This window comes from Balaenoptera ricei, chromosome X (assembly GCF_028023285.1).
Source record: "Balaenoptera ricei isolate mBalRic1 chromosome X, mBalRic1.hap2, whole genome shotgun sequence".
Taxonomy (NCBI): Eukaryota; Metazoa; Chordata; class Mammalia; order Artiodactyla; family Balaenopteridae; genus Balaenoptera; species Balaenoptera ricei.
In genome coordinates, this window is record NC_082660.1 from 95,703,363 (window position 1) to 95,721,924 (window position 18,562).

General features: G+C 36.6%; 1 protein-coding gene across 2 annotated transcripts in view; it reads left to right on the top strand.

The window, feature by feature from the left end:
* IL1RAPL2 (interleukin 1 receptor accessory protein like 2) overlaps positions 1–18,562 on the top strand; it is a 1,091,263-nt gene that overhangs the window by 1,049,516 nt on the left and 23,185 nt on the right. For both annotated transcript variants that reach the window (XM_059910655.1, XM_059910656.1), the window contains one exon: positions 14,231–14,376. In XM_059910655.1, coding sequence (XP_059766638.1) covers positions 14,231–14,376 — 146 coding nt within the window. The remainder of the gene's footprint in view (positions 1–14,230; positions 14,377–18,562) is intronic.

Here is an 18,562-nt window from a genome sequence, read left to right on the forward strand (position 1 = left end):
CCCTCAAAGCTGCCTAAGCAAATTCCTTTAAGGTTTCAAAGCTTAGACCACTGTTTCTCCAGTCCCAGAAAAGATCCAAACTTTGTAGGTGACTCCTCAGACCACAGGGCAAATGCTCATTTACTCCCTGGGAACAGACAACTTTCATATGTCATAAGTATAAAGCTGTGTTGGCAGTAGTAAGCCCGTACTCGCCAAAATAACTGTTGACTCTTGTTGAATAGCTTTTCTTTTTCCCAGTACCCACTGCTCATCCTGAAAGTGACTTTCAGGTTAGTACCTCCCTAGACCTCTTTTCACTCTCCTGTTACACAGATACCTCCCTGATATATAGACATCTATTCTATTGGTTTTCTAATCCTATGTATATGACCACATTGTACAAATAAGAGATAGGTAATTTTTTCTACCTCAGTCTATGGGGTTACCCTTTGATTTCAGAAATGGTGATATATAATGTACTTTTCTCACTCCAGTAGGAATTGGGACCCCTCCCCCTCCACCGCTATTAAGAATCATGAAATGGAAAGCAAACCAGTATTTCAGTGCAACTAGTGTTAAAATGTGTTCTTTTACTTTTCTTATTAAATATATAGCAGTGTAAAAGAAAAACGTACACATTACATTAGTTACTATGATTAGGTATAATTTATAATAACTACCATGACAGTTTCTCTTCATGTGTCTATGTAATAACTCCCCTCTAGGGGTTCATAACTTTGAGGCACCTTTCTCTATATGAGCAAAATATTCAAAATATTCTCTATATGCAAAATATTCTCTATATGAGCAAAATATTCTCTATATGAGCATATTTCTAGGAAAAAAAGTACATGAAAATGTACCTGACACCGTTAGTCATCAGGGAAAGATAAATCAAAACCATGTGATAAAAAGTTCGGGTTTTTCTGTAAGATGGTATGGAAAACCCCAACAAACTTTTTGGCCAACCCAATACTTCATACTCACTAGGATGGCTATAATCAAAAAGTCAGATTACAACAAGTGCCGACGAGGATACAGAGAAATTGGAACCCTCATACACTTCTGGTGGGAGTGTAAAATGGTGCAGCCACTTTCTGCAATTCCTCAAATGGTTAAACAAAGAGTTATCAGCAATTCCCTTCCTAGGTATATAACCAAGAGAAATCAAAACATATATCCACACAAAAACTTGTATATAAATGTTCACAGTAGCATTATTCATAATAGACAATAGGTGGAAACAGCCTAAATGACCATTAACTGATGCATGGATAAATAAAATGTGATGTATTCATACAGTGGAATAGTGTTCAGCCATATAAAGGAATAAATGAGGTACTGATACACACTACAACATGGATGAACCTTGAAAACATTCTCAGTGAAAGAAGTCAGTGACAAAAGGCCACATATTATATGATTTCATTTATATGAAATGCCTAGAATAGGCCAATCTATAGAGACAAAAGTATATTAGTGTTTGCTTAGAGCTGGGAGAATGGAGCGATAAGGGTAAGTACCTAAAGTATATGGGTGGGTTTTATGGAGTGGGTTTTGGTGTGCTGGATACAATATTGTAATCTAAAATGCACTATTTTAAAGTGTACAATTCAGTAACATTTAATACATTCACAATGTTGTGCAACCACCACCACTATCTAGTTCCAGAAATTTTTCATCACCCCAAGAGGAATCTCTATGCCCTTTGAGTCTAAGGCTTCTTTTTGAGGTGATGAAAATGTTACAAAATTGACTGTGCTGATGGTTGCACATATCTGTGAATATACTAAAAAACAGTGAATTGTGCATTTTAAATGGATGAATTGTATGGCATGTAAATGATATCTCAATAAAGCTATTTTTAAAAAAATACTTCTATTTGATTGCCTGACATAAAACAGATACTCAGAAAAAAATAATCAGTATACTACTTACAAATAGTTATTAACTATTAATTCCCACTTAATCTTTAAGGTTCCTAATAGGTATCACTTTATTAGCCAATTTCAAGTTAAGGTTTATGAAATTAATGCAAATGAATTTATTTTAACTTATTTCAGAAGATACATGTTTAGAATTATTCTCAATATATCTGCCTGTAAAAGACTTTAAGGGTCACTCGTCATTTTTCAGAGAAAGAAACTGGTCCCCAAACAGCCAGTGGTAGGTACAGTGGTACAAAGAAGCAAAATTTCCACTACCAAAAAGCTCAGAGCTATGTTTAATGATCAAAGGTAGTAGTTATATGAGCCTAAGATAATTATTTCCCTTTTCCTATACATGACTAATTGGATTTAAAAAAAAATAAACAGGTTTATTGGCACATAATTGACATACAATAAACACACAATTTAGAGTGTATAATCTGTAAGGGCTGATTGATATATGTATCCGCCTATGAAATCATCATCATAATGAAGATAATGAACATATAAATTACCCACAAGTTTCCTGGTGCTCCTTGGTAATGCCCCCCTCCTGCCCTTCTTTCAAAACAACACTTATCTTTCTGTCACTATAAATCAGTTTGCATTTTATAGAGTTTTATATAAACGGAATCATGCAGTATGTACTTTTTGTCTGGATTATTTCACTAAACACAATTATTTTGAGATTCATCCGTCTTGTTACATGTATCAGTAGTTCATTCTTTTATTTCATTGCTCAGTATTATTCCATTATATGGATATAAACAATTTGGTTATCCATTCACTTGTTGATGGACATTTGGGTTGTTTCCAGTTTGAGGGCTATTACAGATAAAGCTGCTATGAACATACATGTATGCATCTTTGCATGCATATATATTTCCTTTATTCCTGGATAAATGTCTAGACATGGAATGGATGAATTAGACAGTAAGTGTACATTTAACTGTTTTAGTTCCTTTTTAAGCTTTTTTTTAAAAAACTTTATTTTTTAGAATAATTTTAGATTTACAGAAAAATTGTAAAGATAGCATCTTATTCTGTTCAGCTGCTATGAATTTCACAGTCTGGGTGGGTTAAACAACAAATATTTATTTCTCACAGTTCTAGAGATTGGGAAGTCCAAAATCAAGGCACCAGCAGACTCGATGGCTGATGTGAGCTCACTTCCTGGTTGATAGATGGCCATTTTCTTACTGTACCCTCACATGTCCTCACATGGCAAAAGAGGCCAGAGAGTTCTCTGGAGTCTCTTTTATAGGGCCACTAATCCCATTCATTAGAGCACCTTTCTCATGACCTAATCACCTCCCCAGAGCCTCACCTTCTAATACCATCCCATTAGGGAGTTAGTTAGGATTTCAACAAATGAATTGGGGGAGGGGGGATAAACATTCATTCCATGGCAGATAGTATAGAAAGTTCCTACATACCCCAGTACCCAGTTTTTCTTGTTATTAACATCTTAAGTTACTATGGTACATTTGTTACAATTAAAGAACCAAAATTGATACGTTATTATTAACTAAAGTCTATACTTCATTCAAATGGCCTTAGTTTTTACTTACTGTCTTTTTTTTTCTCCGGGATTATCTAACTTTTTAAGAATCTTCCAAACTATACTCCAAAGTGGTTATACCATTTTACAAAAGAAAAGTTAGGCCATGCTGCTGCTCCAGCAGCAAATGATTAGAGTGGTGGGAGACAAAGCACACATATGTGAAACAGTTTAATCCAGTCCCAGCCACTGTATTAGGTGCCAAATGAGTCACCCAGATATTAAAGCGCTATAGGAAGTCAAACTTTCAGGATTTGCAAAACATCATTGTTTACTGGATTCTGTTAGATCCTCTTTCTCTACCATCTGCAACCCTTCCAGTAACAAAGGGTGCATACCTATATTTTTGCAGGGGAGGAAAGTAACATAGAATTTGTTTTGAAAATTTCACAAAACCTTACTAGCTAACTGGAGACACTTTCAGAGAAGTACAAACAAAAAGGCAGGAATTCCTGGCCAAGAGAAACATATAGTCGGCCATTTTGTAATATTAATTGTATGATCTATGATCTATTTGGGAGCTTGTGTGGGTGTGGGAATTCATTCAGGCTATGACCATTTATGCTAACACAGGAGTTAATTACTAGATTCTGTTTTCTAGCTTCCAAAAGCAATGTCCTTGAAACAAGATTTTTACACAGTATTGTGGATTGGAACAAATCTGGTAGTTTCATCGAAAAAAAAGTTGCTAATCATACCATTAGTTCAATCAAGAAAAGATCTGCATTCTTTCATAGCCCACATATATTCTCCAAAGGGAACCGTTCTGACAGCAGAATGCTGGAGATGTGAAGTAGAGGATTCCTCTCATAAGCTTTTCTGGAAACAAAATTTCCTTCTGAATGCATAGCTCTCCCAAAGGGTATTGTATTTACTTCATATTTTAATTGAATCACATCTCTTGTGTTGTGCACATGTGTCAGAAGTGCACTGCCCAGTAGATCTAAGAAGTGGGGATGTAAATTAATTGCTCTTAAGAAGTTAACTTATGGAGAAGCTGCTGCAGAGGCAATGGATCTGGCAAGACGACTGACCATGCTGCCTAGGTTCTCCATTTCCTGGGCAGCAGCTTGATCCTAGAAGTATGTGTTGTACTTTTTATCTCTTAGTATTGGCCCAGAGGAATAGAAGACTTTAAAGAAAAAAATCTGCCTAAGGGAAAAGCTTGGATATTTACCAAAAGCTTGGTGAAATAATGCCGCTCAGACTATAGTCAGTGCAACCTCTGTATTCAGCAGTTCTCTTGCAGTTTGACTAGCAGATTTGATCGAATCCTGACCAGGGTTTTGGAGTTCTTATTTGTTTGTTCTCTGGGTTACTTTGACCACCATAGTTCCTTGTATCTCCTTACTTGCAACCTGCTGCCAAAGAACTCAAACTCCACTCTGGGCATACAGATTCTCCTTTATCTCCCTTTAGGCAGAAATTGGCATAATCCTACCAAAGTCCATGATGTTTCTAAGAGACTGAGCCCTAAGGAAATTTGAACCCAAATGTAGCATCCAATCACAACTGCCAGCCTATCCCATACAACTGCATCACAATGTTTCCACTGACTCCAAAAGATGTCATCTGTGGGGATGTTAAGGGAATTTTGCATGTGCAGTAGCATAAGCTACAGTTGTGCAAATCTGGTTATTTTTATCTACCATTTTAAAGTCCTTGCAACAAGCTGCTCTCTACAAGCTCTACCATGTCTATTCAGAGAAGTCAAATTATTATTTGGAGGAGACCCAGTGGAAACTATCATTAGGAGAGGACTTCCTAATTTCTGTCCCTCTGTTTAAACTTAATGCGAACGGCTTGCAAAGTGGGATAAGAGAGTTCATGAACAGTAGTCTTTGGGTATAAGCATCTAGCAAGACCAACCCAGTTCCACACCTTTACAGACCTTCCTTTTAATTAATCTTAACAGAGGCTTGAGAATTTTTTTTAAAAATTACAGTGAGGTACATATTCCACGGTGTTAATAAAAAATGCCAGAGAAACTGAACTAATCCTATTAAACAAGAAATAATAGTCCTTAAGCTTCCCTGCAGGGTTGTGAATTGCATCTGATAGTCGATGGAGACTGCATGAATTTCAGTGCAATTGCTTTGCCCCAATGGAGAGTAATTTTTTATTATAAATCTCACTTTACAAATCTCCCTATCAATAGCTAATGTTTTTCCCCCAGGCAATACCATAAAGCAAGCTTACCAAATCTTGTATAATTCTTGACCTGAAAAACATATTCAATTTATCTTAAGGCTTTTCAGACAAGCTTCTTAAAATGCAAATAATTTAATTTACTTTCAATTCCTAAAAGGCTACAAGTTGCATATGGGCTTTGTTCGCTTGTAAGTTTTGTTTTTTTCACTCCTGCTTCTACCATTTTCCAGCCTTCTGTTTCCATCCCTTTACCTTAACATACCTTTCTTGAGTGAGTGGAATGCTCTTAGCAAAGAAGGGAATGTGACACAGGTATGAAAAGATTTTATTCTTAAAATAGGGTGAGTCTATGTTAAAGATCCGAAATAACCTATTAATATCTCACCAATTTAAACAAATAATATGGAGCTGGGAATATTAATTTTTCCCCAGGCAGCCCAAGGCAAAATGATGAGCTCTGTTTTGGCAACTTCCCACCATGCTTTTTCAGTGCCTTGAAACACCCAGCCTGCTCTGGCTGCCCCAAAATTGAGCTAAAAACATAACAAAACAATCCCCCAACACACACATCATCTCTTCTTTTCTCCCACTCTCAGGTCATCCCACTGGAAGGAGGAATATTGATTGATCACTTTGCCTTGACTTAAATAATTTTCAAAACTCATCATATGTATATTTAAGTGTAGATTTTATAAGTCATAAGGAGGCTTCAATGGAAAAGTAAACTTCATAAGCAGGATAGTTTTACCTAAGGGCAGCTTTAATGACCATTTATCTGAAGGATGATTTTTGGAGGAGTGGTGACTCTACTACCCACAGTTCCACTTCCACAGTGGGTCTTAGCCTTGACGTATGCATGAAATATTTAAAGGCTACCTAAGACATATTTGTTATCTCTCTTCATTTACTGAGCAGATTATAGATGCCTAGTCTCAAATATGGTGTTTTCTATTGTAAGCTGCTCGGGACAAGAAACTATAGTTAGTAAATAATAATAATAATAATTCCTCCATGTTTCTATGCTACACAGTACATTGCAGAAACATTTTGATATCCTAAATTACATTGGATTTTTATGATAACCATCTGAGATAAATCATATCAGTTTATTTTACAGATAAAAAAATCTGAGGTTTAGTGACTGAGGAAGAGCTGTCCTTGGGCAGTTGATTCACAGTTCCAGTGGAGCTACGTTGACTTTATCAGAACACAGCTAGCAAGAATCATCAATTCTCAGAATGATCTGTTGTAGTCCACATTTAGGATATAAAGAGTCAAAACCTGCCCGGGACTGAAAGAGTAAAAAATCAGTTGGGACTGAGAATAAGCAGCCCAGCTATTAATCAGGCTGGGAGGACAGACAGATAAAACCAGCCGCAAAGTTAACAGAAAATACTGTTTCTTCCAAGGTCATGCAGCAGTTGTATAATGCCATAATGACCCCCACCTCTTTGGAGTGACTACTGCTTTCTTACCAGTGATGCCCAGACCTGCTTTGCTATTTTCCTATTACTGGGAATACCCAATTAGTAAACCATCTCCACCTCATGACAGTACACAATTCCTACTCAATCCTCCCCCCATACCACCAACTGCCTCAGAAGTTGCAATCAATCCAGAACTTATTTCTGCTTCTTTAGACCATCCTCAGAATCTTTAGTGGGAACCCAAATGTTACAAAAGATGCTTTCTTCTTCTCTTCAATCAAGAAACAATCCACAGTTCCTCTGGAGCGTTCCTTCCACAGTGTATTCAGTCAACAAATCTGATTGTGCCAGCCTACGGGCTTGATCCTGGTCTTTGACTAATAAGGCTTTAACAGGAATTTTTTAAATAGCAAATGACACTAAAATAAAGATTTTGTTTCCTTAAGAGGGTTTTTAAAAACTATCTCCTATTATTGATGTTCTCAATCATTATTCCTGGATAATGATTACTCATACTCAGAATGAAGACCCAGAGACTTGCAAGATACCTAGTTATCAAAGGAGGACTCAATTTGGTTTAAGGGACTATTTACAGTTAATGGAAACTGGAACAGCACATACAACTCAACATCAAAGAAACAAAGAACCCAATTAAAAATGAGCAGAAGACCTGAATAGACATTTTTCCAAAGAGGAAATGCAGAAGGCCAACAGGCACATGAAAAGATGCTAAACATCGCTAATCATCAGGGAAATGCAAATCAAAACCACAATGAGAGATCACCTCACACCTGTCAGAATGGTTCTCATCAAAAAGAACACAAATGACAAATGTTGGAGAGGATGTGGAGAAAAGGGAACCCTAGTACACTGTTGGTGGGATTGTAAATTGGTGCAGCCACTGTGGAAAACAGTATGGAAGTTCCTCAAAAAACTAAAAATAGAACTACCATATGTTCCAAGAATTACAAGCTTTTATTTTATTTTATTTTATTTATTTATTTTTTATTTTGGGGGGAATCCAATCTCTTTCCTCTATTTCATTTTTGATTTTTAAAAAATTCCATCTTTATTGAAGTATGATTGACAAATAAAAATTGTATATATTTAAGGTATACAATGTGATGTTTTGGTATATGTATACATTGTGAAATGATTACCACAATCAACTAATTAACATATCCATCACCACACAGTTATCATTTTTGTGTGTGTATGGTGAAAACACTTGAGATTTACTCTCCTCTCACATTTCAAGGATACAGTACAGTATTGTTAACTATAGTCACCATGCTGTACATTAGGTTTCCAGAACTTATTCATCTTACAACTGAAAGTTTGTACTCTTTGACCAGCAGTTCCCCAGTTCATCTACCAACCAGCGTCTCCCTATTTCTTCCACCCTCCAGCTCCTGGTAACCACCATTCTGTCACTATTAGTTTGGCTTGTCTAGAGTTCATATATAAGTAATATTATACAGTATTTTTCAGTATTTTTCACTCTCTGTCTGACTTATTTGACTTAGCATAGTATTCTCCAGGTTCCCCTATGTGGTCATAAATTGCAAGATTTTCTTTTCTTTTCTTTTTTTTTGAGACTGAATAATATTTCATTGTACACATAAACCACATATTCTTTTTCCATTCATCTACTGATGGACACAAGTTGTTTCCACATCTTGCCTATTATGAATAATGCTAAATTGAGCATGAGAGTACAAATATCTTTTTGAGATCTTGATTTCATTTCCTTTGATATATACCCAGAAGTGGGATTGCTGGATCATATGGTAGTTCCATTTTTAGTTTTTGGAGGAATCTCTGTACTCTTTTCCACAATGGCTGCACCAAATTACATTCCCACGATTAGTATACAGTGTTCCCTTTTCTCCACATTCTTGCCAACAATTCTTATCTTTTGTCTTCCTGGTAACAGCCATTCTAACAGATTTGAGATGATATCATATTGTGATTTTGATTTGCATATCCCTGATGATAGTGAAGTTGAGTACCTTTTCATATACCTGTTGGCCATTTGTATGCCTTCTTTAGAGAAATGTCTGTTCAGGTCCTTAGCCCATTTTATTTTTCATCAAGTTATTTGTTTGATTTTGTTTTTATATTCAGTTGTAAAAGTTCCTTATATATTTTGGATATTAACCCGTTATCAGATACATGGTTTGCAAATATTTTCTCCCATTCTGCAGGTTACATTTTCACTCTCATTTTATTTTATTGAGGTATAATTGACATATACCATTATATTAGTTAAGCTCACATAGCTAACATAATTAACTTTTTTTAATGTGGTGAGAATGCTTAAGATCTAATCTCAGCAACGTTCATGTATACAATACACGTTACTAACTATAGTCACCATGCTGTATATTAGATCCTCAGAACTTCTTATAACTGCTTTTATTGCTATTATTATTTTAAACAAACTGTTACCTGTTAGATCAATTATGAATAGGAAAAATAAAATATTTCATCTTTATTTATTCCTTCTCTAACACTCTTCCTTTCATTATGTAGATCCAAATTTCTGACCTATATCATTTTCATTTTCTCTTAAGAGGTTCTTTTAACATTTCTTGCAAGACAGGTCTACTGACAACAAATTCCCTCAGTTTTTATTTTTCTTAAAAAGTCTTTATTTTTCCTTCACATTTGAAGGATAAATGGATACAGTATTCTAGGTTGGTAGTAATTTTCTTTCAACACTTTCAATATTTCACTCCACTCTCTTCTTGCTTACATAGTTTCTAAAGAGAAGTCTGATGTATTTCTTATTCTTATTCCTCTATAGGTAAGTTTTTTCCTCTGAATTCTTTCAAGATTTTCTCTCATTTTTTCACTTTATACAGTTAGAATATGATGCATCAAGGTGTAGCTTTTCCAATATTCACTCTGCTTGGTATTCTCTGAAATTCTGCATCTGTGGTCTGGTATCTTTGGAAAAGTCTCAGTTATTATTACTTCAAATATTTATATTGTTCCTTTCTCTTTCTTCTTTTGGTATTTAGATTACATGTATGTTACGCCTTTTGTAGTTATACCTCAGGTGTTCAATGTTTTGTTCCTTTTTTGCCATGCTCTTTTCTCTTTGTGTTTCAATTTAGGAAATTTCTGTTGATTGTCTTCAGGATCACTGATTCTTTGGCCACGTCCAGTCTGTTAATGGCCCATGAAAGCCACTCTTTATTTCTATTACAGTGTTTTGATTTCTAGCATTTCCTTTTGAGCCTTTCTTAGAATTTCCATCTCTCTGGTTATACTACCAAGCTATTGATTTATGTTGTTCACTTTTTCCATTTGAGCCTTTAACATATTAATAATGGTTATTTTATATTCCCATTCTGATAATTCTCTGCCATACCTGAATATGGTTCTGATGCTTGCATTGTCTTTTCAGACTTTTTTTCTTTTTAACATGCCTTATCATTTTTTGATTGAAAGCCAGATGTGATGTATCAGATAAAAGGAACTGAAGTAAATAAGTCTTTATTGTGAGATTTTATGTTTATGTGGCTAGGAGTTAGGCTGTGTTTACTGTTTTCTGTAGTCGTAGGTGTAAGAGGCTAAAATTTCCTATAATGTACTTGTTTATGTCTCCACTGTTTCTTTCAGTTTTCCTAGAGACTGCTTCTTAAATAGGGTCTGAGCTTTGCAGTTTTTTCAGCTGAAAACCTTTGTAATCATACAGGAGCTTGATTGGTGTGGTGGTAAGTATCCTATAATCCTATGGTAAAGTCTTAGTCTTTCAATGAACCTGTACCTTCAGGCTGTGACCTTTACAAGTATTCCTCAGCTTTCCTCCTTTTCTTAGATGAGACAGGAAGGCTTGAGGAGGCTGGAGTTGGATATTTCTCTTCCCTCCAGTTTCGGTAAAACCCAAGTAATTTAGGTTCTGCTAAAGAGTTTCACTTGAGGGCGTGCCTTTGTTAAGAAGAAAGAGTGCTCTGGGCTCATTTCAAGATAGTTGCTTTTCCCCTTCCCCTGCCAAAAGCATAAAGGAGTCTCTGATCTTCACCCTGAAACTCTGGTCAGGCTCTTGGAAGCAAAACTCATGAAAGTACGGGGCACCCCTAAGATTAGATCCCATGGAGTTTTTAAAATTTTTTTTAACTCTCAATCTAGTCCATATTGGGCCTACAGTGACTCATCAATTACATTTTAAGTGTTTTTATTCATACTGATTCCTGCTCCTGGGGTTCTGCTCCCAGTACACTGTGATTCTCAGTATTTGTCTAGCTATCTCAAATTTGGGGGGCAGGAGTTTGCCCTGTGACCTCAATTCTCTGATGGATCTATGAAAAGTTGTTGACTTTCATTTTGTTTGCTTTTTCTCTTGTAAGGATGAGAGTGACAACTTCCAAACATTTTCTAGTATTACTTTTTAGTGATAGGTCTTAACAATAAAACTTTTGAAACTAGTGATTTCTGTCACCTGAATTTAGTATTTTTTATTTTGCCAGTGTTCACTGTTGCCTATAACTTGCCTTCAATATTAATCCTTGGAATGAGATACTTCTGAAGTTATTTGAAGTATATCCCAAGACCCCCTTATTTGTATCCTCCATTCCAAAATCAGTCCCTTCAGTGTCTCTCTTTCAAACATTCTGCAAAAACCTGTTCCTATCTTCCCTCCTAGAAAATGCTTCCTTCTTCCTTTTGTTTAGGCAGAGTCTTCTCAAGGCTTCTCCAGCTAATTTAGTAAATAATAATCTCTCTCTTTTTTGAAATTCCATTGTAAGAATGACTGTACCATCCTGTTTTACCTCATTCCGCCTATAATTTTTTCAGCTGTGTAGATTTTGTCTCCTTGTTTAAATTTTAATGCTTACTGGGAGCAGGCACCTGGTCTTTTAGTGCTTATACTTCTCTTACACCAAATATCTATCCCAGAGCTAGGCACTCAGGGGAATGACAAAGAATAATTGATATGTTGTTACATATCAATATTTGCTAGGAAATTGTGACTGCTCTGCAGAATGATTTATAGACATAAAAGCCAATTTGCTCTTTAATTCCAAAAAAGCAGGTCTCCTCTAGATATTCAAGAGCTGATAATTAAGACACCTCATATATATTAATAGATGGATGAAGGATCATTTTTCAAATCCTCTCTCCAGATTCTTTCTGCAGTCTGTGAAGAGCTGTTTTTGGAAACTGCATTAGAAATGAAGAGGGAAAGGCTTTGTCTGGAGGGACAGGATCAGCTTTCTGCCTTATGCCTGGCAAAGGCTGTGGCTGCCCTACATGTGAAGCTTTAAATCAAACTTAATTTGCAGTGCTTAAGCAGCTTCTGGCCTAAATGGGGTTATCCCATAGCAGGTCACACAGAACTAAAAGAATTGTGTATAGTGTGATATACACATAGCAGGGGGAAAATAGAGTAAAATTCAACATAAACCATTAGGACAGTAAATTCCCATTTTTCCTTGTTTAGGTATATGTTGGGAGAGGAGAAAGAGGAAAACTGCAAGTTCAGCCAGGAAGAAAAAAATGAATAGACTACCAGTAAAATATGGTTAAGAAAATTATTATACTAAAGAGACTTACTTAAGTTACAAATACCAGTATTGTCAACTCTCTGATATGTATATTATTGGAAGGTAGCAGAAATAGGGTTAATTTTAAAAGCATCTCTACTTGGGATATAATCTGGGTTTAGGATTTCAGTACGGGAGAGTCTCAGATTCTAAGAACTCCCTTCCCACCAACCCAACTTTAAGCCTTTCCTTCTCTTAAAGGGGAGCCAGAAGAGATTAATCCAAACCAAATTGAAATATCAATAAGTATAAATACAAATATGTTTCAAGGAGCCAAAATTTATAAACAGTTCACCTTTGGATAATGAAATGTTGGTGTTTAATAACATTCATTTGCATTTGCATATGTCATTTAATCTTGAAATCATTTTACCCCCACAACAAAGTTAAGTATGGTAGGTATTTTTCCCAACTTAAAGATGAGTTATATTAAGGTGCCATTGAGTTAATTACTTTGTAAGAATCCAGCTTGAGCTTGTAAGTGGGAGGCCCATATTTATAACCTAGTTTTCTCTGAGTACAGTTGTCTTTTCCAACTTTATGCTAAATGCCAGTAAATCTGAATGTTCTTCTCCACCTTCATAACCAGGTGTCAAAAAGGAGATGAGAATTACTTTAAATGTCCCAAATGTTCCATCTTGCAAATTCATGTATTTAACAACCTCACCCCAGAACTTAACAGCAGGCTTTCCACTATTTAGACTCACAATTTGCTCTTTCTTTGGTCAAAACCAGGAGATAGAAAGTAAAAGTAGGCAGTGTACCTACTTTCACCTCACCCAGGAGGCAGCTGGCCATTGGCAAGAGTATAACTCTCCAGAGAAACAAGAGGCACACTCCTCAGGAAAGGTTCCTGGCAACTCAGCTCCTCTGTGAAGAACAACTGTTACTGGCCATTCAAGACCCTTTGCAACTTCACTTGAGAATGCAAAATGCAGCACTATGAGAAAATGTCACATAGGGCAGTTCCTCCTAGGGGCATGGGAGGGTGTGGAGGGAAGGAGAAAGACAAATGGCGAGCAATGTCGGGAGAAAGCAGGGCCATGGTAGGTCATTGGAGGATTAGGGATATATACCTGCATTGGACAGAAGGCAGGAGAAAGTAGAGAACAGGCTTCTCACCAATATTTGGGGATAAAAGGCCACTAAACACCCTTCGTTTACTTCTCATAAGGCAGTCATTTTCAAGGCCCATTTCTTTACCATCTTACCCCCTGTTGTCAAAACTCTAGCCTCTGACATAAACTCTACATTTCTACAGACATTTTTCCCTTCATGCCGTGTTGCAAAAATCCAATTTGTTTCCATAGGCTCAGCTTAGAATATGGAGTCCAACGTCTCCTCCTGTTTGCCACACAAATCATATTGGCTTCATTTATCAAAGCCTAGTGGCATGATAATATTTCTCTTTGCTGAGTGAATTCCTCACTTTTTTCCTTTTCCATCTGATCTTTGCGTTGAGTCACTTTTTGTGTTTTCTTTTTCAAGTTTCTGCACATACACCCTGTCAGGACTCTCCAGCCCACTGGAGACCTTAGTAAGCTACGTAACCATCTTTAGTCCTTGCATGGCTGAGCTCTCCCCAAATGAAACCAATTCAGCCAAGAATACTTTCCTTTATTTCAGGCTCCTCAAAGAGCATCTTGGAGAAAAAGAAGTTGAGTTGGCACTCATCTTTGATTCAGTGGTGGAGGCTGACCTGGCAAATTATACCTGCCATGTGGAAAACCGAAATGGACGAAAACATGCAAGTGTTCTGCTGCGTAAAAAGGGTATTTTTTTTAATAACTGTTACTATAGTTTGTTTACCTACCAAGTAACTATTGAAGTTAGGTATGTTTCCTGGCCTGATTTTATCATTTAGTATAAATGTCTATTAAACATTTTGTCTTTTTAAGGAAATATCTCTCTCTTGCTGTGGATATTAGCATAAAATTCCTATGATCTTCTATACCATTAGGAAGTGGATAAATGAAATGAAATGTTGTTATTTGTTAAATCCAGTGAGATGAAATATACCTTGGTTATAAGTGTTACATAAAATTTGATAGGCATTGATATTCAACATTTTCTCTATATTTCACTTCATCCTATATTGCTTAAATTAAATACTAGGGGTTTTACTATTGGATGAGAAACAAAATCACTTCTTTATTCCTTGACTAAAATATAAATAAAATAGTATTTTATCATAGATAGTATCATATAATTTTTACAATTATTATAATAAAGATCATGAACAATATTTCATGATATGACCTGGTGTTGAAGGCCTTCGGCAGGTGCATATATTTTTAAATACTTTGGCATTTATGTATATCCCTCTCTAGAGTTGATTCCATATGGGGTGGAAATTGTACACAATGAGGAAAGAAAAGAAACTATAAATTTACAAATAAAAGAGATAAAAGCAGACATAGGAACAACAATCCCAGCTGCTGGAGCAACTTCTGAGATTGGCTCTTACCCTGAAACAACTCCTGATTACTGCAAAAGGCTAAATACTTTCTGTATGTGTGCATCTGGCAAAGGTTTTGTAAATGTAACAGAACAAATGTTCTCAATCAGTGTTCTTTTTGTCTAGGCTATAGAGCTAGAACAGATTCAATCAGCAAGGTCACTAGTTGTACCTTGTAGCCAAGATGGAATTTCTATTTTCCAACCAGCCCTAATACGTAACGTTGACCAGCAGCTCTAGGAGAAGCAGGGAAATGTCATTATTCTGAGAATACTGCTTTTATCTCTCTAGCACCATTTCTTACTCTGTTGGACTTGATTTCATCTTAAAATAATGGAATATTTAAGTATAGAGGAGTCTAATATAGAAAGTGAAACTAGGAGACCCTGTTTCAGGAGATCCCGGTTCAGTCACTGCCTTGGCTACCTACTTCAGTAACTTGTCTGATTAGACATCCTAAAATTTAGTTTCCTCATCTATAAAATAGGGGTAAAAATACCTACCTTGTAGAGTCACTTTGAGGTTCAAATAATAATGATATGGTGTGAAATATACCATGCTCAAACAAGATTTGTTATTAAATGGAATTTGGATAACTTGTATCCACTAAGCAACCACTTGTTCATGGGGACAAAGGAGCCATTGCTTCTAGAATGCTGGTTCAGTTTGTAATAGGCAGCATATTAAGTACCAGTCTCCAGATTCCTAACCTAATACTATATTTGGCCCAAGATCCTACATTGGCTCTACCTTAAGTTTTTTTTTTTCCCTTGGTGTAATGATTTTTCATTTTGGGGACTGTTAAGAGGATTCAATAAAACAAAGGATATAAAAAAAAAAAAAGGGCAGACATTGAAGGGCAGACATTGATTATGTCCAGATACCTTGTTGCAAGGATTGCTTTGTTGCTGTCCATCTCAGTCTTATTTTAGGCTTAGAGATCCTCCAAGCTGGACTCTGCTGCACCTCTGTATCCTCAGCAACTTGGACAGTGTCCGGCCACTAATAGGCACTTAGAACTCATTCTGGTTAATAAATGAATAATGTTCTCTTTTATTACTGAGGATCATGTATAGCAAGCATCGTGTTAGGTACTAGGGAATAGACATCCCCAAGTCTGTGTGGGGCGTATAGTCTTCAGGGAAGTGAGGGTGCAAAGAAAGACAAAGCTCAAACATGAAACAAAAAATTGCACAAAATGTATATAGTGTTACAATTAAAAGCCTGCTCTGAGGAAAAATAATGGGGGTCTTACCATATAGTCAGTCAGTAGAGACAGAAATAGCCTTGAGTTTTAAAATAAATCCATTTCCCTTTAATAAGTAAACAACCACTAGCAGCCCTTCAAATTTCTAATAATCTGACACTAGAAACCAAGGTACACTGCAAAACTGCTGCCTCCCATGGTTTCTGCAAGGAAATGTGTCTAAGTCATGAATAACTGCGAATATTAATACTCATCTTCCTAATCGTTAAATATTAGAGTTCCCCAGGGTTCAGGTCCCCTTTTCTCACTCACTCCCTAGATGATTTCAATTCCATCTCCACCTCAGTTTTGCTTACGATTTATATGCTGACATCTCCCAAATTTATATCTCTAGCTTGGACTTCTCGCCTAAACTCTAGAGTTGTATTCCTAACTGCCTATTCAGCAACTATTCAAAAACTCCACTAGTAGACATATCTAGCAGGCATATCAAGCTTCACTTGTCCCACACAGGATTCCTGATTTCTCCTCCCTATAAACTTGATCCTCCAGTTGCTTTCTTCATCTCCATCACCATCCTTCCAGTTGCTCAGGCCCAAAATCCTTGGAGTCATCATTGACTTCTTCTTTTCTCTGCTCATACGCTATATCTAGTCTACCAGCAAATTCCATGGCTCTACTTTTAAAACATATGTACTCTGAGCACGTTCCCCATCTTCACTGTTATCACCTGAGTCTAAGCCACCAGCAACAATTGCCTGGCTCACTGCAATAGCCCCGTGAACGGTCTCCCTGCTTGCCCCTTGTCCCCTCACAGTCTATTCTCATCACAGCATCTGGAGTGATCCTTTTAATATCTAGGTCAGATCATATTATTTCCCTAATTAGAACCATCCAATTACAGAACCCTCGCTGTTACACTTAGAATGAAACCCCAAATCTTTTCCATGGCCTTCAAGACATTTCTGATCTCATTTTCTACCACAATCTGCCTCAAACCTTGCACACACTAGCCTCCTTTCTATTTCTCATGCTCACCGAGCACAGTCCTGGCTCATGATCTTTGCCCTTGCTATTTCCTCTGCCTGGAACACTGCTGTTTCCCCCAGCTGTTCCCATGACTCATTCCCTCTTTTCATACAGGTCTCTGCTTAAATATTACCTACTCAATAGGCCTTTCCCTAGCCACTTTTTATAAAATAGTACTACCCAATCACTTTCTATTAAAAACTTTTTTAGCTTTATTGAGGTAAAACTGACAAATAAAATTGTAAGATATATAGATATATTAAGTGTACAATGTGATGATTTGATATATGTGTCCATTGTGAAATGACTCTCCCCATTGAGTTAATTAACACATCAATCACCTCACACACCTACATTTTATTTCTGTGTGTGTAAGAACATTTAAGTTGTACCTTCCCAGCAAATTTCAGTTATACAGTACAGTGTTATCCACTACTGTCACCATGTTATACATTAGATCCTCAGACCAGATTCATCTGCCTGAAAGTTTGTACCCTTTTGCTAACCTCTCCCTATTTCCTCTCCCACCGTCCATCCCCTGACAACCACTTTTCTCCTCTCTGTTTCTGTGACTCCAGCTTTCTTTTTAAGATTCCACATATAAGTGATACCATGCACTATAATATTTATCTTTCTCTCTCTGGCTTATTTCACTTAGCATAATGCCCTACAGGTTCATCCATGTTGTAGCAAATGACAGAATTTCCTCTTTTAAGGTTGAATAATATTCCATTGTGTATATATGCCATATTTTCTGGATCCATTCATCCATCGATGGACTACCCATCACCTTCTTTTCCCTCTCACTTGGCTCTATTTCTGTTTATTGTATTTACTACTATCTGATATCATATTACATACTTGTTTTCTTCTTGTCTCCCCCCCCCCCACCCACCCACCCCCCCCCACACACACACACACACTAGGATGTAAACTTCATAAGAACAGGGACTTTTTCCTGCCTTATTTACTGCTGTATCCCTAGCACATATAATATAGTAAGTGCTCAGAAACATTTGTTGGGTGAAAATTGTCCTCCTAGAGGACAGGTGCAATAGGATAGAGGATGGGTAACAGGGATTGGTAAAGAGAGGATTTCCCTGAGATCTGGTCTTGACTAGTGTCTATTCTGGGTTATCTGAATGCATTTCTCTTTTCAAAACATTCAATTTCCAGATTGGGGGATAAAAACTCAAAGACCTCAATAGCCAGGTAGATATTGAAATTAAAAGAAAAAGATGGCTTGATATTAAACACAGGCTAG